Source organism: Heliconius melpomene, chromosome 12 (assembly GCF_056956725.1).
Source record: "Heliconius melpomene rosina isolate 202511_hmr_F chromosome 12, ASM5695672v1, whole genome shotgun sequence".
NCBI classification, from domain to species: Eukaryota; Metazoa; Arthropoda; class Insecta; order Lepidoptera; family Nymphalidae; genus Heliconius; species Heliconius melpomene.
Window position 1 is genome coordinate 464,487 of NC_140400.1, and position 17,532 is coordinate 482,018.

The window sequence follows — 17,532 nt, forward strand, 5'->3', positions numbered from 1 at the left end:
TTAAAGAAAAATATATATATAATAATTAATGATCTAAAAATCGATCGTAATTGTTTTTATGTATTATGAAATAAAATAAAAAAAAAAATAATTATTATTTTATTGTGTTTTATTTTCCTACTATTTTTATATTTTTAATTTACTGTGTGCTATTTTATATACATAATTGTTATATGTGTTTTTGATATATTTTATATTTTTGTGTGTGTTAAATTAGTTAAAAATAATTGTAATTGATTTGAAACTTCAGAGCTCTCTATTAATTTTTACTCTACAAAATGGAACAATCGCGAGAAATTCCTTTAGCGTCAAATACCGTAGTACCAATACCCAATGAAATGTTACGACTAATTCCTCTTTTCGGTGGCGACAAAAGAATATTAAATTTATTTTTTAGAAAATGTGAGTACATTATAAATAAATTTCGTGGTCATCAGCAGCAGAATATTTATGTTTTACATGCTATAACTAGTAGATTAATAGATGATGCCGCCGCGTTGTTATCTGAGCGTGAGGATATAGAGACGTGGCCTGAGTTAAAAGAATTATTGGAACAACATTTTGGTGACCCTCGTAGCGAAGAATGTATAAAAATTTCTCTCGAATCATGTAAAATTAAATCAGGGGAAAGTTATTTAGAGTTTTGTAACAGAATACAAAATATTCGGTCCCTGTTAATATCTAAAGTAAATTTATCGGCAGATGAAGAAGTTAAAAATGCGAAAATTGCTATTTATAACCACACAGCCTTAAATGTTTTTCTCTATAATTTACCAGAAAATATGGTGCGTATTGTGAGACTTAAATCACCTAGTACATTAGAACAAGCTCTATCAATAGTTTTAGAGGAGGTTAATTTTCATGAACAATATCAACTTCGTAATCGCATTCTTAATAATTCAACGGCACCGAGGCCAACACCTAACGTCGCAGGGTCGTCATTTACACAAAATAATCTTACCCCTCAGCAAAAATTTAATTTTGGAATCCATAATTTTAGACCTCAATTTACACAACAACCAAAATTTGAATATAAACCGCAGCAAACATTACTAAAACCTCAACCGTTCGGATATAGGCCCCCCCAAAATCCACAATTCGGATATAGGCCTCCCCAAAATCCACAATTCGGGTATAGGCCTCCCCAAAATCCACAATTTGGGTATAGGCCACCCCAAAATCCGCAATTTGGGTATAAGCATCCCCAAAATCGTACTATGACACCACAACAGTTTGGTCAAAGACCACCTCAGAATAACCGCTTAGAATCAACTGACATATCTATGAGAACGGCACCCCCGCGACCTCAAATAGCGCAACAAGGTTTTAGGTTAAATGAAACTGATTTACAAAATGAAAATTTGGAATACGACTATTACTACGATTATGATCCTTATGACTATATGAATTACGAACCGTATGTTGAGGACGTGCCTTATGCACCTATTGACGAAATAGACAATTATATTGTAACTCCACCAGCCGAGGAAAATTTTCAAACAGAAGCCTCGCAAAAGAAGAAATCATAGAATTAAATTGTGACCCGAATCTTAAATTACCTCATATTTTTATTCCAGAAATTAATGCAAAATTAATGATTGATACTGGCAGCACTCGCTCGTTTATTAGCCCCCGTATTGCTTACCAATATTTTCATAATTTTATTAAATATGAACCTTTTAAAGTTATTAGCACACATGCTTCTAGCCTACACAAAGAAATTATTGAAATTCCCTTATTTCCGACTTTTAATACTACAGATTATCATAAATTTCATTTATATGATGTAGATGAACGCTATGACGGACTTATTGGAAACGATTTACTTAAACAATTGGACGCAATTATTGACCTCAAACATTTATTACTGAGAACTAAGACCACTGACATTCCTATAATTAATAATTTGAATTATCTTGTTCATTTACAACCTCGGTGTGAACAACGAGTAAAGATCCCTACTGATTTACACACGGGAGAAGCAGTAATTGAATTTAAAGAGTTTACACCTGGTATACGAATGCCTTCTGCATTAGTAAATTGTATTAATGGATATGCATCAACAATAATTCAAAACACTTTAGATAGACCTATGACTTTGACTATTAGCAAAGCGTTTAAAACATCGAGTATTAATATTTCAGAATGTAACTTCATAAAAAATAATAACGAAACAATGACTGACACCGACGAAGTATTGAAACAAAATTTAAAAAAACTTAGATTAGACCACACTAACGAAACTGAACGTACTAGAATACTAGAATTATGTCACGAATATAGGGATATATTTTATTGTGATGAACTACCCTTAAGTTTTACCAACGAAGTTAAACATAAAATCCGTACTAAGAGTGAAGATCCTATTTTTATAAGACCATATAGGCAAGCTCCTGCGCAAGCAGACGAAATTAATAGACAAGTTGAAAAATTACTCCAAGATAATGTAATAAGAGAATCACATTCCCCGTGGAATGCACCTGTTCATTTAGTTCCCAAAAAGCGTGATGCATCAGGTTTAGTAAAATGGCGTATGGTAGTCGATTATCGACGTCTTAATGAAGTGACTGTTGACGATCGTTACCCACTACCTAATATTACTGACCTACTGGACAAACTTGGCAAAAGCTTATACTTCACTACGCTTGACTTGGCAAGTGGTTACCATCAGATAGAGGTAGACGAGCAAGACATAAAGAAAACGGCTTTTAGCACGCAACATGGCCATTATGAATTCCTTAGAATGCCGTTTGGCTTAAAAACAGCCCCAGCAACATTCCAAAGGGCTATGGATAGTATATTAAGAGGGTTACAGGGAATACATTGTATGGTCTATTTAGATGATGTCATTATATTTTCAGCTAGCCTAGATGAACATATTCAAAAATTAAGAACCATTTTTGACCGACTTAGACAGACGAATTTAAAAATCCAACTAGATAAATCGGAATTTCTACGAAAAGAAGTAATTTACCTTGGACATACAATAACAAAAGACGGTCTTAAACCAAATGACGATAAAATTACTGCCGTATTAAATTACCCAATACCCAAGACGACAACTGAAATAAAATCGTTTTTAGGTCTCATTGGATATTATAGGCGGTTCATTAAAGATTTTGCTCATGTTACAAAACCATTAACGTCTTGCTTAAAAAAACGAAATAAAATTGTCTTAGATAAAAATTATATGGATGCATTCAACAAATGTAAGGAACTTTTAACAAATGCACCCCTCTTGCAGTATCCTGATTTTGATAAAACTTTTATTTTGACTACTGATGCTTCTAATGTCGCGTTAGGAGCAGTTCTATCCCAGGGTCCCATTGGTAGCGATAAACCAATCGCGTATGCTAGTCGTACCTTAAGTGACACGGAATCTCGATATAGTACAATAGAACGCGAATGTCTTGCTATTGTTTGGGCTATAAAACATTTTAGGCCATATCTTTATGGTAAGAAATTCATGATATACACCGATCATAAGCCTTTATCATGGCTGAACTCACAAAAAGATACAAGTAGTAAACTTACTCGTTGGCGCCTTCGACTTCAGGACTACGATTACGAAATAGTTTATAAAAAGGGAAACCAAAATTTAAATGCGGACGCTTTGTCAAGAATTAGAGTAAATGCCACACATTCAGACGATGAAAAAGACTCTATGATAGTAAATTTTGATAAGAAAGAGAAAGGGCTACGGCAACGCAATGACTCTAGTACAATGTCTATATCAGAATGTAGTTCTAGGGAAAAACCTATAACCCTTTCCGATTCCGAAACTTTATCAGTGCCGAGTTCACCTAGGACATGTGACTATCCGGTTAGGTCACCGTCTGAAACATCCAAAACAGACACAGTTCATTCCGCTAATATCATAGAATCGTCAGGTATACCAATATTGCACGAAGCAATAGACACAAAGCCTAATCAAATTCTAGTATATACATGGTTTAAGAATGATATACAAGTTCGCGATCTTTCACGTGAAAAGCAAAAGGTGTTAGAAGTATTTTTACCCACTTATAATAGAAATTTAGTTAAACAATTTTTAAAGGAGTATATTAAACCAAAAACCAAGTATTTCATTTATTTTGAAAATACTGAACATCGGAAACAGTTTACTAGTATTGTCATAGAATTATTTAGGAAGGATACCGTTCTATTATTCGAATGTACAGAGCGAGTAATTTTTATAGAAAATGAAAAAGAACAAAAAGCTATCGTATTAAAACATCACCAAGGTAAAACATGTCACCGCGGTATTAAGGAAACTCTAGCAAGTATACGTAGGAATTATTTTTGGCACAATATGCAAGAAACCATTTCAGCCATTATTAACGCTTGTGAAACATGCTGTAAAATGAAATACGATAGAAAACCTTTTAAACCTGTTTTACAGTTGACTCAAACACAAGACGCCCCGTTTCAAGAATTATTCATTGATCTTTTTCAGATAGAAGGAAATTACTATTTGACTATTATAGATGCATTTAGTAAATTGGGTCAAGCCATTTCAATAGATAATAGATCAACCGCGGAAGTAGTTCGTGCACTTATGAAATATTTTTCATTTTATGGTACCCCTAAAAAGATTAGTTCCGATCCTGGTAGCGAATTTAATAATGAATTAATGAAAGAATTTTTGAGTTTACATAAAATCGAAATCCATATCGGCTCCCCTAACAACTCTAATTCGATGGGATTGATTGAGCGTTTACATTCTACTATTAATGAAATTTATAGATGCGCGAAATACGAAGAGAAATGCACGGATGCAGCATCAGTGATGATGTATTCCATTATTGCCTATAATAGTTCTATCCATTCTGTCACAGGTCTAACCCCTTTCGAAGTAGTATTTGGTCATACGGATTCAAGTAGTTTATTTGATATAGATTTAGAGAAGCAATACATACAGCAATTGGTTAAAGATCATGCAAAACGTTTAAAAGTATTATATAAACACTTAGCCGAAAAAATGATTGAAATTAAGCAGAAGGTAAAGGAAAGTAGAGGTGGTGAAGATGAAATAGATCTTCCATTAGGAAAAATTATATTTACAAAAGACGTTAATAAACGGAAAAGCAAGGATAAACCGCGATATCATAAGGCCAAAATTATAGGAAAGGATTTAAATAATGTTATACCGATACAAATTGGTCAAAGAAAATCTAAAGTTCCCGTTAAAAATATAAAACGCCCTCCGCAGGTGGTGTTTGCTGATACTGATGATAATGGGATCTGTGCTGGCCCTTCATCTGCAATCTCTTGAAAATAATCCAGGTGTGTATCCTGTAAAAGAAGGTCAGGCGTATCTTCAAACAGATTACTGGACTATAATTAAGGTTTTAAATTTAAATAAAATATATGATGATTTAAACTTTGTTATAAATAAATACAATGAATTTAACAATTTAATTAATAAAAATATTTCTTACTTACGTGATTTCCAAGTTGCAAGATTTCACGTTGAATATATTCGCGACATCACCGTACAGAAATATGAACAGCTAGTTCCACAAAAACGTTTCAAGAGAGGCCTTTTCAATCCATTGGGTTCTCTTATTAAAATTATTACTGGGAATTTAGACTATAATGATGCTGTAAGATATGAAAAAATCATTTCTCAGCTCGCAAATGATCAAACTACAATGAGGAACAAATTTACTTTAATATCTAAAATGCTTGATAGTTTTATAAATACTACTGAAGTTTTGAATCAAAATTCTTTTGTATTAAATGAGCGTTTGAAAGTTGTTGAATCTATGATCAAGGAGTTAGTTTCTAAGGATAATCATTTAGTGTATACCACATATATAGTAAGTCTTTTTAATTTGTTCGTAAGTAACTTTCGTACTATATTCATTAAGTTAGGAGAAATAGAGACTGCATTAGCTTTCAGTAAAATATCCATATTACATCAAAGTATTATTAATTCTACTGAACTATTACAACATTTAGTTTTAATATCTCAAACTGAAAATTTATTATATACGCCGAGTGCGGAAAATTTGGTAAAACTAGAGGAAACAATCAATATTAAATCATATATTAAGCAAAACCAGATTACGTTTATAATGGAGATTCCAATTACGGATAACATTACTTATAATTATTATAAATTGTATTCCTTACCTATTTTTCGTAAATCAGAAAATAAAACATTTTCCATTATCCCTAAATATCCCTACCTCTTGGCAAAGGGTACGAAATACTTACCGATCCTAAAACCATGCCGGTCACTTGCTGCTGGAGAACAATTCTTGTGTAACGAAGATCATCAAACTCTTTATCCTGAGATAACTTGTATCGAGCAGCTCTTAAAATTCGAAGATAACTTAACACAATGTGAACAAAGAGAGATTGACATAGAGAATATAAGGGTCCAAAGAATCACATCTACAAGTTGGATACTATTCTCAAAATTTAGAAACACCCTAACTCAAACCTGTAATGGGGATGTCAATAAGTATTCTATTATTGGGACTTATGTTATGACCTTAGACGAACCATGTAATGTTGAGGTAAAGAATATAAAGATTCGTAGTCATGTCAACCTCATAGAGAGTGATCCTGTGGGAACCAAGCAAGATTTAGTTTTGCCACAGCTGCCTATGGCTAGAGCCCCTGTATTATCCAGTACACGCGTACTCAATATGAGAGGAATCAATTTGGATGAAGTAAAATATATGTCAGCGGTACTAAAGCAAAGTGTTTTCAGTGATAGTGAAATCATTAATAGTGAAAGACATCCTAGAGTCAGTGAAATTTTAATTTACATCTTTATATTTTTATTTCTTTTATGTATACTCTCATTTTTACTTTATGTTTTTCGTTCTAAAATCTTACATATAAATTGTTCGCGAAATCATCGGAAAGTTATTAAAAATGAACAACCCGATAATTTCGCACTTGGGGAGGGAGGAGTTATGCACTCACCCAAACCCTCAGTATTAGGTTAAGCGAGATTATTCCGCTGGCTCAGTGAGACCACCGGAGTATTCCCATTATTGTTGTAAGCACTTTTATTGTTTCGTAAAATTCATGTTAAATGTCGCAATACATTATAACTTTTGTAATACAAATACTTTTAACTTTAAGAATTAATATTGTTGTGATCTCCAAATCGATCAGACGTATTAAATAGTTTTAATTTAAATTAGTATTTTATTTTTTAAAAAAGTAAATTCTCAATTAGAAAGTTTAACTAAGTAGTGTCTGTTTGTTGTACACAGTTGACACAGCTGCCATCAGGATTTGTGGTGATACGTAGTGCTTTTTAAATGCTTGTAGATTAAGGGAAGTAAATTAAAGACAGTAAGAAGTTATATTCTAATTAGCTTTACATTATTTATTTTAATTATTACTTATACAGGTATTCGATATTGATATAAAGATGCCATCTTGGCGCAGTTGATTTAATGTAGTATTTACATGATGATTGTAGCTTCGAAATTTGATAGTTAGTTCTGGAAATCAACGCCATAATTAACTAGCCAAACTTTTAAATTTAATAATTTAAAATAATAATGATATCTATATATCTCTAAACTATTACGCTATTTCATTCACTTTTTATGTCTTGAATTAATTCTATCTTTGACTTGTGATTATTTTTTTTTCAACAATTACTTCATTCTTATTGTAATGCGAATTTTATTCTATTTTGAAATCCAAGATAATTACATATATATTTTTTCTTATTCTCACATAAAACACATGCTATTAAAAATTTATAAAAATATTTCAGTGAATTAACTTTTGCCTCTTTAAATAGATAAATTCAAAAAATTCTTTATTACAATTTCTCTGCCGAGTGACGAAACTCAACGTCGCTGTTTGCCTTGTTACCAGAGAGAGGAAATGAAAATAATGCATTCCACAGCGGGGTAATCGAAATCATGACCGTCGCTGCGCCACTGCGCGGTCTGCAATGTCTCAGTTCTACACTAAGCTAAATTATTCAAATGAAAATTTTAATATTTATAATTATAATTGGTTTATTAACATTGTAAAATATTACAAAAAAAAATAAAAACTCGTTTAAACGTTAGTTCATTTGCTGATTACATTTTGTCGATACGCTTTGTTAAGTCGATTTATTAACCGACTTCTGTAAGAAAAGGAGGTAGGAGGTAGGAGGAAAGTATATATTTTTTTATGATATCCATTTTTATTAACGCGGCGTTGAGTTCCACCAATCAATGCCTCTAATTCGAACTGAAACGTTAAAAAACGTTAAGCTGCTAAGGTATTCATTTTATTATATAGTTTAATTTCTTTTTTTCTTTATGTAATAAGTACCAGTATATAAGTACCAACTAGTCTTCTGTCTTTACCAATGTAAAGACATTTGTTTATGTAAATACAATTAGTTCATACGTCGGTTCTTACTATAAAAAATACCGTATACATCAACATCTCTGTATGTAGAGTTTTTGACACAACATGTATCTAGAGTTTTTGACACAATATAAAATGTTTTATAACTTTCAAAAAATAAGGTTTACTTTACTGACACTGATATGGTGGCAAGTCAACCTTAACGTGTGATTGGAATCAACAGTCCCTAAGATCAGCTTGTATAATCAACTATACAACTTCATATGTATAGAATTCTATTTTTCCCAATTATATAACAACATTTTTTTCTCTTTTCAGTATACCCTACACAGCTATCCACCGAGCTCAACCACTACGCCGGATGTTCCAAATGACATACGTAACCGGGGAAGGACACGAGGCAACTTTACACGTTAAGATGGCGACTTCTGGTCAAGCTGCGGCGTTGTACCGCGCGGTCACTGAGAAACACGCGTTCTATTGTTGCGAAACAGTTCGCACTGATGTCACTGAACAGTTTATAAGGGATTTGAAGGTAAATATTGAAACAACTTGTTTTTAAACTTCTCGCTCGCGCTCCATCCCGCATTTAGCAGGATAGGCAAGCATATAATAAACAAACCATTCCCTCGAGTGAATCCTACATTGTCCCTGTGGGCCACGGCGACCTCGGCCTTAAGTCTCAGTCATCCTCTATGTAGAGATTAGGCTCCCTTTGACTGTCTGCCATGCTCATTACTTGTGCAGGAGACCCTTGATCTTCTTACGTAAGCAGGTGTAAATTGATGCAGTTATCATACTGCATACGACTTTTACTAACTTGTTAGCTTTAGTCTATATCCCGCATATAGCAAAATAGGCAGAGGGAACCTAGTGTTAAGATTCCATTCTCTACTTTCGCCCAATACATTGAGTGTTTATTGGCAGAAATTAACAGCATACTTTGTCTTGTTGCCAGAGCGAGAAAATGAAGAAAATTTATTTAGTTGTATACGACGGTCGCAATTGCGGTTATTACTAACTTCTATACTATGTCCTATATTTATTCCTTTATATATTTTCTTCTCTCCAGGGTACCATAGCGTCAATATTCAACGACGCATCGACCCTCGGGCGTCGCTACGTGTTCGACATTCGCCGCACTTGCCGCGAGGTGCATGACCGCGCACGGCGAGAGGCGCACGCGAGAGGTCCCGAGGCGCGCCGGGGCAGGGCTAGCGGGGCTGGGCATGAGGTGAGACATAATCTTCTTATCTTTTCATAGTTTTCGAAAACATGGAAATATATAGTTATACACTATATAAGTAACTTATTTATTTGCTTACTTTAGTGGATGGTAGATTGCTTGTATCTTGTCTCATATTAATAACTTTCTCCATTTTTTGACATTTCCAAATTGAGGATTTTTTTTACAAAGCTTTCTCCTTATTTAGCAAGAAAACATATTTAATAAAAAATATGAGGTAATAAAGCAATAATTTGTAATGTCCCCAGGAGTCCCGCGAACCTCGCCCGCGTTCATCCTCGCGCGGCGGCGAGGCGTGGGCGTGCCGCGTGTGCATGGACGCGCCCATCGACTCGCTGTTCCTGCCGTGCCGCCACGTCGTGTGCTGCGAGGGCTGTGCACCCAGGTGGGTACTATACTACACTACACTGCACTGCACACCACGCCATTAAACTACACTGTATTACACTGTACTACAATACACTACACAATATTGCGCTACTATGAATACCTCGCAAAACAGGGTAAGCAAAGGGAACCTAGCGGTAAAACAATCCATTCCGGAAGCATTGCGTGTTAAGAGCGAGGAAATTAATTATTATTACACTATAAACACAACATATACATTTCCTTTGAATTATATCTAACAATAAAAATTTAATTGTTTCAGATGTGAACGATGTCCACTATGTCGCGGTGAAATAGAGAAACTAATGCATATATTTCTACCATTGGAATACGAAAAGAGTCCTGGGGTAATAATAAAATAGACCCACAAACTCAAGGGGTCACAGGTTCAATTCCCAGATGAATAACGTCCGATTTTCAAGGGAAAATTATTGTGACGTATTATTGATTGCGCAGCTATTTTTGTTCTCGATACTCGAGTTGTAATCGGTTTTATTCTAATACATGATGATTATATTGATTTTAATATAATCGATTAGTCGTAGAAGACGTGGTTGAGTGTTGTTGATGCTCGAGTGATAACATCGTTGCACTCGAGTTTAACAGATAATAAAGTGTGTGTGTGATTGTCTAGTCAAATACTGTGACGGAACATACAGGAACATACAGGTTATATATACACAGAGAGTCAGTGGTGACGCAGTGGGACAGCGTGTGCCTGTAAACGCAACGGTTGTGGGGTCGATTCCCACAGCTCTGCCAGTCTACACGCGTTAAGCGATGCCTTGAAAAGTGGGCAGTGCGTGGCGAACTCCTACCTTAACACTAGGTTCATCAACCTACCGTACTATATGCGGGATACGCATAATAAACATGAAATAGAAAAAAAAGGGAAGGGGAAAGAAGATTGTAATAGAAATGTAAAATTCTGTGTTTATATCATCTTGTGAATTGTAAAAGTGCATTTTTTATTATATTGAATGACGTTTCTTATTATTTGTTAATGTAAAGTGGTATTTTTATATCCATTAGACATTTTTTCATAAATACTTCAAAAAATTTTATTTTTAAGTATGTTCAATTTAAAATTATAAGTTTTCTGTTTTTATCTTACCTAAAATAACAAAATATTTTATTACTTAATTAATAATTTTAAGTCATGAATACTTTTAACTGAAATTTGCTTGAAAATAAATGAAACATAATTACTATTTTCTTATATATAAATAACACTTTACACTAACTGACAAAGTGTAATCGGTACTTATTTTCGTAGTTAAGTTAATTATACCGACTTACTTAGTATTAAGGTAAACCCTTCGTTTTAGAAGGTTAAAAAAACTAACTTAAATATAAAATTCATATTTTATATTAATAGATTAAAACTACAATTGTAAAGGTAATCTATTAATATAAAGTCAATAAGAGAGAAATAATTAAAAAAATCGTTCTATAATTTTCAATATAATTATCACTATACTAGATGTATTATTCTTTCTTGTAAATAAATGTAAAAAAGGACAACAGGTATGTAGAGACCGTAGCGTTTGGTGCTCCGTTCTCTCTGGCATATTTCATTTATCAAAAGTATATTTTTTAAATAATAGTTCGAAAAAACTAAAAAGTAAATGATTCTCTTAGTAATTTATATAAAGAAAGAAGAGACATTCATTTTCTTTTTAAAAGTTGTTTGTCCTTTTATTTATATACTTATGTATATATCAAATTTTTACCTGAACCATTTTGGCAGGAGCTCGCAAAAAAAGAATAATATATTTCTTTAATACCACAAGCGTCTTCATTTTAAGTAATGAGTAGATTTACCAAATATTGCATTTTTTTCTTTTGTATAATGTAATTAGAAGTTCTATACTTAATATCTAAGTTACATTAAGTAAGACCTATGGTCTGTAAGTGATTTGTAATTATATTAAAAAGCTAAATGTTACACTGACTACCTGACTTGTTTTATTTTTTTATAAGAATACATCTTATCATATATTTCTCTAAAATAAATATTGTCTCTATCTACTAAAGTATAAAATGATTTTAATTATGTCGTAGGAGACCAGAGATACCGCTAAGCAATAGCATGAAAGTCAGAACCAAATGATGCTCTACATAAATTTATGGCATAATTTTTTAAACTGTTATGAAGTGCCTTGAATTACTGAAATAAATAAACCGATTTTTTTTTATAAAATTACTTAACATTTAATAATTTTATCCTAAAAAATCGAATTAAATTTACAACAAATTTTGGGTTCATAGTGAAATATCTAAACATCGTTAAGTATACTTCATACTTCGCCTGCATATAGAGAACTTCAATGGCAGGCAAAATAAATTCAACCATTTTACAGAATATATTCAATAAAATATAATAAATTACACACTTATATTAAACAGTCAAACTACAACCATTCTCAATAGGTTGCTAAGCACAAATTGATGAATTTTATTCCTTTATATAATATAAACAAATATTAAATTGCTTACATCATTATAATTTATATAAACGTGACAGGCAGGGTGGGTTTGATTCCATTCGAGGAAACAAATTACTTTTCGAAGCAAACCGAGTTCCGCCATTCAACATGCAGTGTCTTTAGACTTAAGAGTTTTAACTATTTAGATGAATAGCATCATTGTGATATTAATATAGCAAAGTTTTGTGTGAGTAATTTTGCTTAAATGGGAGTCTAAGTTATTTATTTTTACTATAGTACACGTAACAAAATATACTCATATTATGCATTTAGGTAGGAATGGAAGTCATCATCATCCCAAATATATATATTTGATAGATGTTAATATTAAAAACCTACATGATTTAGATCAGTTGGTGTCTTTCTTATTTTAATTATTTTATACATATGTTTATAATTTTTTATTGAAATGAATTTGTATTATATGGTAATTATCTGTCTTCGTCTTTTAAAATATACTTTATCTGTTGTATAACAATGACTGATTAAATGACAGATTAAATATAAAATGTGATAGGTATCAGTTTTATACAAAATCAAAGAAATTACTTAGCAAACAAATAAAAGTACCAATGTAAAACCTTTTATATTTGTATTTTATTTATAAAATCTTATTTTATTTTTAAATAAATGTCATATGTTTTTTATAAACGAAGACGTCACGAATAAAACATTTTTATACATGGCAACAACGAGGAATTCGCATGAACTCAAGATGGCTGCCAATTTATGTGAATGCAAGGACGAGTAGAAAAGTGATACGCGTTTTGTAGGTGTTATCCCGTTTATATTGTGATAATAACTTTAGTAATATAACATTATCTTAGTGCATGTGTTTTTGTGTTGTTTGTTATGAGTTATCGATGTTATTGAGGCCGTATGTGCAATATTGGTCAAATCAAATAAAATGTTCAGTGTTGATTTGTGATTATTATTTAAGCAGTGCGAGTCATTTATCGGGTGTAACTATGCTAGTTATTGGATGATACCGGCTGTTATATGTAAGTCCTTTTATTGTTATTTTTATACATAATTTTAATAGTATTAAGTGTTAAATAGGTTCAGACACTGGTAACCTATTTGACTATATCAGGTATTATTCCGTGGCGTGGCTCCGGCGCCGGGTAGCCGGCCGTGCGTGCATCACAGCTGTTGGTTTCACACGTTTCTAACATATCCACCTTTATATGTAACTCTAAATTAACATTTAACAATGTTATCATAAGAAAAAAGCGAGTAATCCACAAGATTATTTTTGTCGGAGAAGTTTTTTGGATATTGTATGCACTCGTCGTCTTTCATTCCTTTTATTTTCTTAACAATACATAGTTTAAACATCCCTTAAACATGGTATCATATGTCTGTCAATAATGTTTATTTTAGTCACATCCAGTCTTACGTATTCGTAAAATAACAATTAGCATTTAATTACTATTGTGTATTATCTTTTCTTAAATGTTAATGAGATATTTAATTATAAGATAACCGAACTGAATAGTCATTAGATGATGCAAGCATACTAGTCTACTTTAATTTTTTCATCATAACCAACAAAAAAATTGTGACATGAAGATAAGTATACAATATGCATCAAAACACATTTAAATAAAGTAATTTGAGACAAAAATATCAATTTAAATATATTAATTTATAATATTTCTTTTGGAACAGCTTGATTGATACATTGTTTTTTTTTCAAATTCAGTTCATTCAAGTCAAATTAAGTCTCTTATGATTATTACTTTGGGATCCTCATAAGTAAATAGAAAAAATAATAACAGATTTTGGTCATTAAAGTATTGACCAAAATCTGATCAAAATTATAATCCTTATTGAACATTTAAAGTTTTTATATTTTTAACTAAACATGTATAAATACTGGAATATGGAATTTGTGTACTAAAAAATTTTGCATAGAGATCAATAAGAACTAAAATTTTTCATTATAATTTAATCATGTATTGATTCATGGCCACAGTACTATGGCCATTGTGACACAGAAGGTCTGGTGGACTAATTGCATATTTTTGGTTCCTTGTATTTACTCATTCTGCAACAATATAAAAAGAAAGATGTCCACTATATGAAAGGATTAAATTTCACCAATGAACAAGCTATGTCTCGGATTTGGTAGGAAATGGATTGTTATGACCTTAAATAGTTTTTGCATACCCTGTTATATTACATACTAGTCAAAACAAAATAAGGGCCACTACGTATTTTTGCACTTTGGGTTAATTTATTCACAGGAATGCAATCTTGAGTGGTTCATACTTGTGGTACGTTCATCTTAAGTGTTGACAAGTCCTATTTGAGTATACTGCCAGCAAAAAATTGTAAAAGTAGGAAGATTTAGAGATTTTTATGAAGCACTTGATTTGACCCTTATTTAAGTTGATAGTTAAATTCAGTCAAAATTTGGAAGTAGTCGTGCATAGTTCAAATATTGTTTAGCTATCATTTTAATTGATCTTTACCGAACACTATGCCATGTATTCGACGGTATGTCACAAATGTTATCCACACCATCCATCACTCCTCCTTGTCAACTATGTCACATTTCATCAACCCCTCCAAGCCCCTTAACATGTGAATGTATCCTGCTTATAGCAGGGTAGGCAGAGGGACCTTAGTACTAAATGCTTCATACTTCACATACTGCCCAATTTTTTAAATATTGCTTTTTGAGTGGCCCCTTTGGTAAGACAAAGCATGGCATTAGTATCTACTAATGGGTGATCAGCCAGATACTGACCTACTTAATGTTTACGGTGTCATATTGATTGTAGTATTACAGTATTAATTGATTAATTCAAGCGTATTTTGAGTGAATATTAATTTACTCATATATCAAATACATACTTTATAGAGTGTACTTACAATGTATAACATGTATATTGTTGCAACACTTGTGTGATATTACATTTTATTATACTCAATGATTACTACTCTACTAGCCATGGTTGTTAATATAAAATATAATATGTTGTAGATGTATCAAAATGTAGACATACAGTGCTGCTAAGAGTTACTAGCTATTAAAATCAAGCTGCCCATTTGGCCATAATTTCTTTGGTTCAAAATATTCTTTATAATAGATGATGTTTTCAATAAATTGTTTATGGAGTACTTCATCATAAAGAATTGGTTCCTATAAAATCAATTTTTAATTCAAAATTAAAAACAAATGCAGTGTCCAGTTTCGTAAGGTGCTTCAGTTGTTTCCTTCAAACAATTAATGATAACAATGATTAATGATAAGATACAAATATAAGGGTTGTTTAGTCATCAAGACTATCACTAACATATATTGTATATGCTATAAAATTAACTTGTCCCTATCTCACTTGACATTTAAGTGTAGTAATTTTTTTTACCGTTGTCTTAACAAATAAAAAATTATATACTTATGTAATATAATATGTTATCTTTACTTTTATATGTTATCATATCATCGTTTTATCATTTGTATTAGTTTTATGCGTTTTCTTCAGGAAATTACTAAAGTAGTGAAATGCAAGATATGAGGATGTGAGAGAGGTTATGTCAAAGGGCCCATTTGAGGGGCACTGGTAACTTAGTGTCAAGACGGGAGAGCAGTAAAACAACTTACAGCCATAGACTGGCTCTGCTTGTAGTATAGTATAGAAGTAAACTATCTGTATACTAATATACTATCTTATAAGCTAAACAATTTGTTTAGTTGAGCTCACTAATCTCAGGAAGTACTGGTTGACCTAACCTGTACTTCCTGAGATTGAAAAAATATCCCTTAGTCAATGAAGGCTATACCTACACAACATTTATTAGCTATTTTCATTGGGCCGTAGGAACTCGTGAAGCCGCCGATGAAAGCTAATATAATATAAAACAACTAGCTAAACGAGACAACGTTCCCTATTCCATCACAACCCAGTCTTGGTTAAGTAGTTTAAAGTAGTCTATTGTCAACGTGACAGGCAGTCGTGTTGATACAACATACTCGACTGTGTGTGACGTGTTGTGTCAACTGACGCAGAGAACGTGATACAGTAGCTAATGGTTATAGTACATTTTTTAAAATTATTTATTGTAAAATTTTATGTATTAGAATATACTTCTCTTCGATTTTTTAGTTGAATTCTCAGTCCATTTACACTTATATACAAGATTCTATTTAAGAACACTGGTACTTATTTATTTTTAATAAATACTAAATACTATATAGTGGAAATTGCATTTAAATCGATTGAGCCGTTTCTATGATTAGTGCCCACAAACGCATATACAAACAGACAAAAGCTTTAAAAATAATTATTTTGAATTCTATTACATCGATAAATGCCCCCATTTTTTTCATATATAATCCGTGTACAGATTAGGGACAACTATATAGACGAATTGGTTATTGTAGCTCCATTTCTAGCGGAGTAGCCAAAGAGAACAAAGTTTTAGATGACATAGTTCCTACGTAACTCTTTCGTCATCAACCTCTTCGTGTATGCCTTCGTGGGGGTTCTCGTGCTTCTTACGGGACCCTCCAGTATTTACAATATAAACTGAGGGAGACTTGTAAACAAAATATATGTAATATAAACTACTTAACAGTAAAGAATAACAAAATATATAGAAACACTTTGCACAAATATATTGTAATACATGCAGTGTTGCGCAATTATAATACAAGTAAATAAATATTTGGTTTCGCTGATGTCGTTGACATCAGATTTGTTTGCTACATGTATATATGGTTGGTTGCTATGTATGGTTAATTTATTATATTACAGAAAAACACTAACTCGATTCCTGAGTTGAACTAAAACTTCAAAGAGCATAGATCTTAGTATCACTTTTATTTAATAGACCTTATAGCCTGTATTATGGCCCAAAGGTATTAGTTTAATTTTTTTCTAATTTACTCAGTAATCGTAATCGTTTAAAGATTCCCAATACATTATGACAACATTTTCTTTAGAAAATGAAAACGTAGTAGGAAGTCAGTCAGATATGGAGAAAAAAGATATTTTTTCTTGATACAAAATTATTTTATACTTTAAATAAAGCAGACACACACACTAATAACTT

General features: G+C 32.0%; 2 protein-coding genes across 3 annotated transcripts in view; both read left to right on the forward strand.

Moving 5' to 3' along the window:
* dnr1 (E3 ubiquitin-protein ligase defense repressor 1) overlaps nt 1-11,936 on the forward strand; it is a 40,252-nt gene extending 28,316 nt beyond the window's left edge. The window contains exons 3-6 of the mRNA XM_085194904.1: nt 8,665-8,881; nt 9,419-9,580; nt 9,841-9,977; nt 10,242-11,936. Of these exons, the coding sequence (XP_085051030.1) occupies nt 8,665-8,881; nt 9,419-9,580; nt 9,841-9,977; nt 10,242-10,341 (616 nt within the window). The 3' untranslated portion in view covers nt 10,342-11,936. The remainder of the gene's footprint in view (nt 1-8,664; nt 8,882-9,418; nt 9,581-9,840; nt 9,978-10,241) is intronic.
* Nucleotides 11,937-13,152: 1,216 nt separating this feature from the next.
* The window catches only part of px (MAP7 domain-containing protein plexus), a 137,881-nt gene continuing 133,501 nt past the window's right edge, over nt 13,153-17,532 (forward strand). Inside the window, exon 1 of one of the 2 annotated variants that reach the window (XM_085194467.1) lies at nt 13,153-13,469. The gene's annotated coding sequence lies outside the window, so the exon portion shown is untranslated. The remainder of the gene's footprint in view (nt 13,470-17,532) is intronic. The other variant, XM_085194479.1, reaches the window with a different exon arrangement.